The following is a 7,622-nucleotide window of genomic DNA, read 5'->3' on the forward strand; positions in this document are numbered from 1 at the left end:
AACTGAAGCTGGTGAACTGTAGTTTAATATTGACAGACACACACGCTTATCCGATGATTATGAATTCCTTACTGTCAGTATTAATTATAAGCCAATTAAACTATAGTTATAATGTATCATGTAAACATAACAACGGAATTGCTTGATGCAAAGCGTTGATTACAAATGTGTTGCTCGATATCCGAAAAATTACCTGTGGTGTCATCTAAATATACTTTTGTATAAATCTATTATTAGTTTCCAATATATGCGTCATGTTGCTCTTGGTTGTTGTTTATTATAACTGCCACGATATTCCGCAAACCGTGGACGTAAAATGAATTAAAGTTTAGTCATTCGATGATTATTTAGAACTGAAGGATTATCATTTATTCTACAAATCTTTTAAGAGAGTTATCACTGTTATTGTAACGGTAAGAACTCCTTCAATGTTGCAAGGAAATAATTGCATACAAAACTTTGTTATGTTTGTCCCCCCCTTTTTTTTTAAAGTAAATATGGTTTTTCTTTTACCCAAGCATACTAGGGATTTCAATAATACATGAAACATAAATCGGCGTGTGTTAACAAAATTTGGCATTGTATATTTGTTTACCTATACATAGCTTTACCTAGGTAAAAGCAATAATGATGATATCAGGATACACAAAAGATTAAGGTTCATATGGACCATTTGGTTTAAATGGCTGCATTTTCACCTCAAAATTTACTCTGAGTGCAGACAAACCTGAAAATCTGGAAAAGTTTGAAGGCATAGCGCATGCTAATTTTGAATGGAATTCAGATGTATTGTATGAATAAGAAAATTCATAACTTAAGGTTCATCATAACAAACGGACAAATATGGCCGTATTTACATGCCAAAAAATACTCTGCGTACAGACTTACCTGTGAAGTTGGAAAAGTTTTCATGCCTGGCATCCACTAGATATAATAAAGTTCAATGCATTTTGTGAAAGAGAAAGATAAAATCTCTTTTAAATTTTGATGGGCATTTTGTTTCCTTCATGCAAAAGGTGTGAAAATTAACTAAGTTGTGGTACAACTATGAGATGTTCCCTCAGGTAAAAAAACTTGTTTGTATTGTTTTGATTGTCCTTAATTGACATGGACATCAGGTATCTTCCAATCTATAGTTGAGTTAAAGAGTTTATCTGAGTCAGTGAGTCAGTGAGTGGACAGTTTCAAAGTAATTCAGGTGTTTGTTTATTTTTACACCTTCTGCAAGAAGGAAAAAAATTCCCATCAAAAACAAAGAAAGATTTTATCTTTCTTAAACCTTAAATGCATACAACTTTAATATATCTAGGGGATGCTAGGCGTTAAAACTTTCCAAACAGAACAGGTAAGTCTGTACACAGAGTAGTTTTTGAGGTGAAAATACGGCAATATTTGTCCATTTGTTATGATGAATCTTAACTGGATTTTGCAGTGCATTTGGGGGCTCTGCAGAAGATGAAAAAATTAACAAACAGTTAATTTCTCTTGATATGGTCCACTCAGGTACACAATTTTAATCACCAATTATTGTCCTTTATTATTCCTGCCAATCAATACAGATCACTTTAATTATTACATGTTAGAAAGTTCTCAAACATCTTTACCAACTTAGTTTATTTTGGCACCTTCTGGAGGAATGAAAAAAGTTTACTGCAAATTCCTGTTAAATTTTTCATTTTTCTTAAACATAAAACATATTCAAAATTTATTTATTTAAGGCATGCTATCCCGTTAAACTTTTACAGATGTAAATGTTTGTTTGTACTCAGAGTAAATTTGAGGTGAAATTACGGCCATTTTAGCCAAAGGGTCAGTATGAAAATTAATGAAAATGATTACAAATGAGTACACATTGCACGTGATCATTTTGAACAATATTCATCGCTTAATGAAATCATTACGTACGAAGGTCTTACATATTTATATACACATCAAAACTTATCATGTTTTATTTATAGGTTAGACAATACTTGGTCATGTTTTATGAAGATTTAAGCCCAAGGCGAACCATGTACTATGAAAATTAGAGGGTGAAAAACTGACTTTTCATTGGACGAGAAGGGTTGAGTATGTTCTAATCGTCAACACAATGGATATAATAATCAATATTACACACACACACACATATATATATATATATATGTTACAGTAAATTTGTATAATCAGTGATTATGTAGAATCGAATCCCTGAAACTTTCAGGGATTATGAAGAATCACTGGCCAGTTTAGGGATTATATATAATCACTAAAATTATCAGGGATTATGTATAATCACTAGAAAAAAAGTCAGGGATTATACATAATAACTGAAATGAAGAAATAGTTTTAATTTATAAAGAAAATGAATAAAAGTCAAATAGTTTTAATTTATAAAGAAAATGAATAAAAGTCAAATAATTTATGCTATAAATGATCATAATAACACAACATTACACTGTATAAACATAAACTGGAAAATGTTAAGCACAAAATATCAAAATGATAACCCAATTTTTTTTAAATGTTAGGCACAATATATTAAAATGTTAAACATAATATATTAAAATAAATGCCTCTCATCTGTTATAACCACAATATCCACAATTTAGAAAAAATTTTCATTCACATATCGAATCAGATTTTATGACCCGCTTAAGAGAAATAAAGTGTTCAGTAAAACATCTGTAGGTACCCCCCAAAAAGGGAATTAGCAACACCAATGTGGTTCGAGCAAGAAACCATGTTTTTGGCCAGGCGATACCCTTTTCAGACTTTTGGTGAACAATTATCATTAAAGTTTTTTGGTATCCCCTTTCCTTTTTTACCCTGTGGAATCATGCTAAGAGAATATTACACCAAATGCCAGCATCCTCTAAACTTTTGTTCTAATTGTCAATCCTTAGTTTTTCTATACATTTAGATGCGTAAGTTCTCTCTGTTTAAATTTCTTGTTCATTTGAACAAAAACAAAACAAAACAAAAAAAAAATAAAAAAACCAGTTGTTCCATAATCGTCTTCACCATTTGTTTTCCATGTACCACAAATAACATGCTCTGTGGATTTACAAATAGAACATGAATATCCATTGGACTCTGGCTTTTAATAAACAAACAATACATGTAAAGTTATCGCTTTAAAGTGAATCTTGATAATATTAATTTTGAAAGTGTTCAACTTTATCTCTAAACCTTCAGTTGGTTGTATCTTTAAGATCATCCTCTGTGTTAAAAAGCAAAATTATTTCCTCTACAAGGAATATGAAAGTATGATTTACTTGTGTCTAATCCATTTTGCTTTAATTCAGAAAATATAATATGTTTAAACTAAACTATGAAAGTAAAAAATGTTGATTAGTCTATATGTATTATTCTTTTTTATCAAACAAAGGATCCTTAAATTATTCATAATCCCTGAAAAAAATATTAGGGAATTTGTAGAATAATTATTAAAATGTTCAGTGATTATTTAAAATCACTGGTCATTTTCAGGGATTATATATAATTACTAATGATTTTAGTGATTCTACATATTCCCTGAAAAATCAGGGATTCTACATAATCCCTGATTTTACAAATTCACTGCAAATTTTTGTTTATATATATATATATAACATCTTCATGCCTTATATATCATGTACTGCAGTACGCCGCTAGATTAAAACTGACGTGGAAAGGTAACACACGGCCAGCGAAAGCTCTTTTTTGAGAGCCCAGGTGGTCGTGTGGTCTAGCGGGACGGCTGCAGTGCAGGCGATTTGGTGTCACGATATCACAGTAGCATGGGTTCGAATCCCGGCGAGGGAAGAACCAAAAATTTGCGAAAGCAAATTTACAGATCTAACATTGTTGGGTTGATGTTTACACGAGTTGTATATACATTATGTACACAGCCATGCATCACCATCATTGATGGCGATCCGATGGATACATCTGTTGTAGGGTTGTCACTGACTCAGACGTACTTATAAATATAATTATTTTCTGTGACTGTATCTAACATTCATTTGTAGGATCCTTTACTATAGATAATTTAGCTGATCTGTAACAATAACATCTTCATGCCTTATATATCATGTACTGCAGTACGCCGCGAGATTAAAACTGACGTGGCAAGGTAACACACGGCCAGCGAAAGCTCTTTTTTTAGAGAGCTAAGGTGGTCGTGTGGTCTAGCGGGACGGCTGCAGTGCAGGCGATTTGGTGTCACGATATCACAGTAGCATGGGTTTGAATCCCGGCAAGGGAAGAACCAAAAATTTGCGAAAGCAAATTTACAGATCTAACATTGTTGGGTTGATGTTTAGACGAGTTATATATATATATATAAATGTATATCAGTCTAAAAATTTGCACAACGGTACTGATATAAGATGTTATAATACGAAAATGTTGTTATTAAATCGTGTTGACAAATATTTCGGCTCAACAAATGGCCTTCTTCAAGTGTCACAAGTTTTAACAATACTGATACATAATGTATAAGGTGTAAAAATAGATCAGTAATAATACAGGTAAGTTTTGGTCGATTGATTTTAATCCAAAATCCTGAATATAATAATATAAACCCTATAAATCAATATACGTGACTGTGTATATTAACAATAAAATGAGTGAAAAACAAAACTGTTAGAATTTTTTATTTATGCCGTTTGGATGATGTACATTAAGTTCCTTTATCCAAAAGCTTTCCCGAACCTGTCGCTGGGCATCACTCCAGTGAATGTTCTGTTCAATTACTAGAATTTTCATGCGGTTAAAGTCATCAGGTTTTTGACCCGACTGTCTGAAGTGCTGAGAAACTGGGAGAAGTGGCTTTTTTATAACAATAAACCTTTTGACAATCTCACCAATGAAGAACGGACTGCACTGAAAAACTTACGATCTAACAACAATATCGTCATTAAACCCGCAGAAAAAGGCAGTGCAGTGGTTGTCATGGATAAATCTGCCTATATTCAAGAGGCTGAACGACAGCTTGGCGATGCTAGTTTCTACCAAAAACTAGACTCTGTTCCTACAACATCTTTTAGCAGAGAAATTACTGATAGTTTGGTAGAAATGCATGACGATGGTTTCATCGATGACAAAACTCTTGAATATTTGAAACCAGATAATCCAAAACCGGGCAGATTTGATCTTTTACCTAAAATTCATAAGGCAAATAACCCAGGAAGACCTATAGTTTCAGCGAACGGTCATCCGACGGAAAAAATATCGGAATTTGTTGACTTCCATCTTCGTCAACATGTTGAAGACTTACCATCTCACATCAAAGATACAACCGATTATCTTAGAAAAATGCAGGCCTTAAATCCACTCCCCTCCGACACGACTCTTGTTTCCATGGATGTCACCTCCCTCTACACTAATATCCCACATGCAGATGGCATCGATGCATGTAAAGAAGTTTGGAATTCCAGACCAGTGAAATATCCACCTACTGAATACCTGGTCAAAATGCTCACGCTGGTACTTTAAGAAAAACAACTTCACTTTTGATGGAGATCATTATTTGCAAGTAAATGGAACTGCCATGGGCACCAAAATGGCTCCGTCATATGCCAACATATTTATGGGCAAATTAGAGAAACAACTCCTTGAAACTTCCATCGAAAAACCGCTTTCCTGGTTTAGATTTATAGATGATGTGGATATGAAATGGAATAAAAGCGACAAGGATTTAGATACTTTTATCACTCATGCCAACAACATACATCCAAGTATCAAATTTACTCATGAGAAGTCTAAATCCAAAATCGCCTTCCTCGATACTTCAAGTTCGCTCAAAGAGGGCATCATATCTACAGATTTATATTCTAAACCTACTGACACTCATCAATATTTGTCCCCTAAAAGTTGCCATCCTGCTCATCTTACCAAGAGCATCCCATACAGTGAGGCACTTAGAGTCAAGCGAATATGTTCCAACACAGAAACAACTAAAAGACAACTTCGGCAACTTGAAACTCGCTTGAAGAAAAGGGGCTACAAACACAGAAATATCAAAAAAAAGCTTTCAGAAAGCGGAGTCAATTCCGAGGAGTGAACTATTGGAATACAAAGTTAAAAAGAAAAATAAAAGGACTCCATGTGTTCTAACTTACCACTTATTTTTCAAAAACAGCTTTGGTGTCATTCGTGAACATTGGAAATCAGTTGAAAAGAATTCCAAACTTTCCAAGATTTTTCCCGAGCCTCCAATAATAGCTTTTAGGCAACCTAATAGTCTGCGGAACCTGCTGGTGCGGGCTGAAGTGTCTGATAATAGAAGTACTTCTGGAGAATGTCGTTCGTGTGAAGAAAAACGCTGCAAATGCTGTCTACAGATGCAGCACTCATCAAAATTTTACAGTAAGGCAACCGAAAATAACTATAAGATATTTTGCAATGTTACCTGCAAAAGTATGAATGTTATTTACACACTAGAATGTTCGGTTTGTGGCCTCCAATATGTTGGTGAGTCAAAGCAGCCTTTCCACAAACGCCTAAATGGCCATATGAGTGATATCTCTAAAAAGCCACTTCTCCCAGTTTCTCAGCACTTCAGACAGTCGGGTCAAAAACCTGATGACTTTAACCGCATGAAAATTCTAGTAATTGAACAGAACATTCACTGGAGTGATGCCCAGCGACAGGTTCGGGAAAGCTTTTGGATAAAGGAACTTAATGTACATCATCCAAACGGCATAAATAAAAAATTCTAACATTTTTGTTTTTCACTCATTTTATTGTTAATATACACAGTCACGTATATTGATTTATAGGGTTTATATTATTATATTCAGGATTTTGGATTAAAATCAATCGACCAAAACTTACCTGTATTATTACTGATCTATTTTTACACCTTATACATTATGTATCAGTACTGTTAAAACTTGTGACACTTGAAGAAGGCCATTTGTTGAGCCGAAATATTTGTCAACACGATTTAATAACAAAATTTTCGTATTATAACATCTTATATCAGTACCGTTGTGCAAATTTTTAAACTGATATAATTTTTCCTTATCTGCATAGTATCGCCTATTCTAGACGATCCGGTACGTAGTAAATTTGCTGGTTGGTCCTTTCTATAGACTTTTATATAAATGTATATATATCTATGCAAACAAGATTTACTGGCTATTAACAATATAGATAAGTTAAAGGGACACTAACTGTCAAATTCTCATAGTTGATTTATAACAATGAAACACATTTTTTTCAAATTATAAAAAGTGTGAAATAAACAACTTACAGGGAATGGGTTCAATAACATTTAGCTTTGTTTCATGTGTATTTTAGTATAGACACAATCTATATAACTTTCTAGTTGACCTCTAAAGACCTCCGATGGTCAAATAAGCAATATAAACATAAATACAGATATCAGTGAATTTGGAACTCGTGCAATTGGATTTTTTTTAGGTCTGTTTTTTTGTTTTTTGTTTTATAGATTTTAAAAACATGTATGTAAATCATCGGTTTTACCTGAATAAGAATTACTTTTTGTGGATCGAACCAGTCAATCAAATGACTTACATTTGTTTCACTTTCAATGTTGACATTCTTTTCCTTTAAATAACTTCGCACGCACAATTCATGCGTTATCTACACCTAGCGAAGGGGTTAAATTGATGTTCACATGAATACGGTTTCGA

General features: G+C 33.3%; 1 protein-coding gene across 1 annotated transcript; it reads left to right on the forward strand.

Annotated features, from left to right (window-relative positions):
- Positions 1–4,914: 4,914 nt before the first annotated feature.
- Positions 4,915–5,457, forward strand: LOC139484096 (uncharacterized). The gene has a single exon (XM_071267824.1). The coding sequence runs from the start codon at positions 4,915–4,917 to the stop codon at positions 5,455–5,457; it is 543 nt and encodes a 180-aa protein (XP_071123925.1).
- The last annotated feature ends 2,165 nt before the right edge of the window (positions 5,458–7,622 follow it).

The sequence above is a fragment of the Mytilus edulis genome, chromosome 8, assembly GCF_963676685.1.
Source record: "Mytilus edulis chromosome 8, xbMytEdul2.2, whole genome shotgun sequence".
NCBI classification, from domain to species: domain Eukaryota; kingdom Metazoa; phylum Mollusca; class Bivalvia; order Mytilida; family Mytilidae; genus Mytilus; species Mytilus edulis.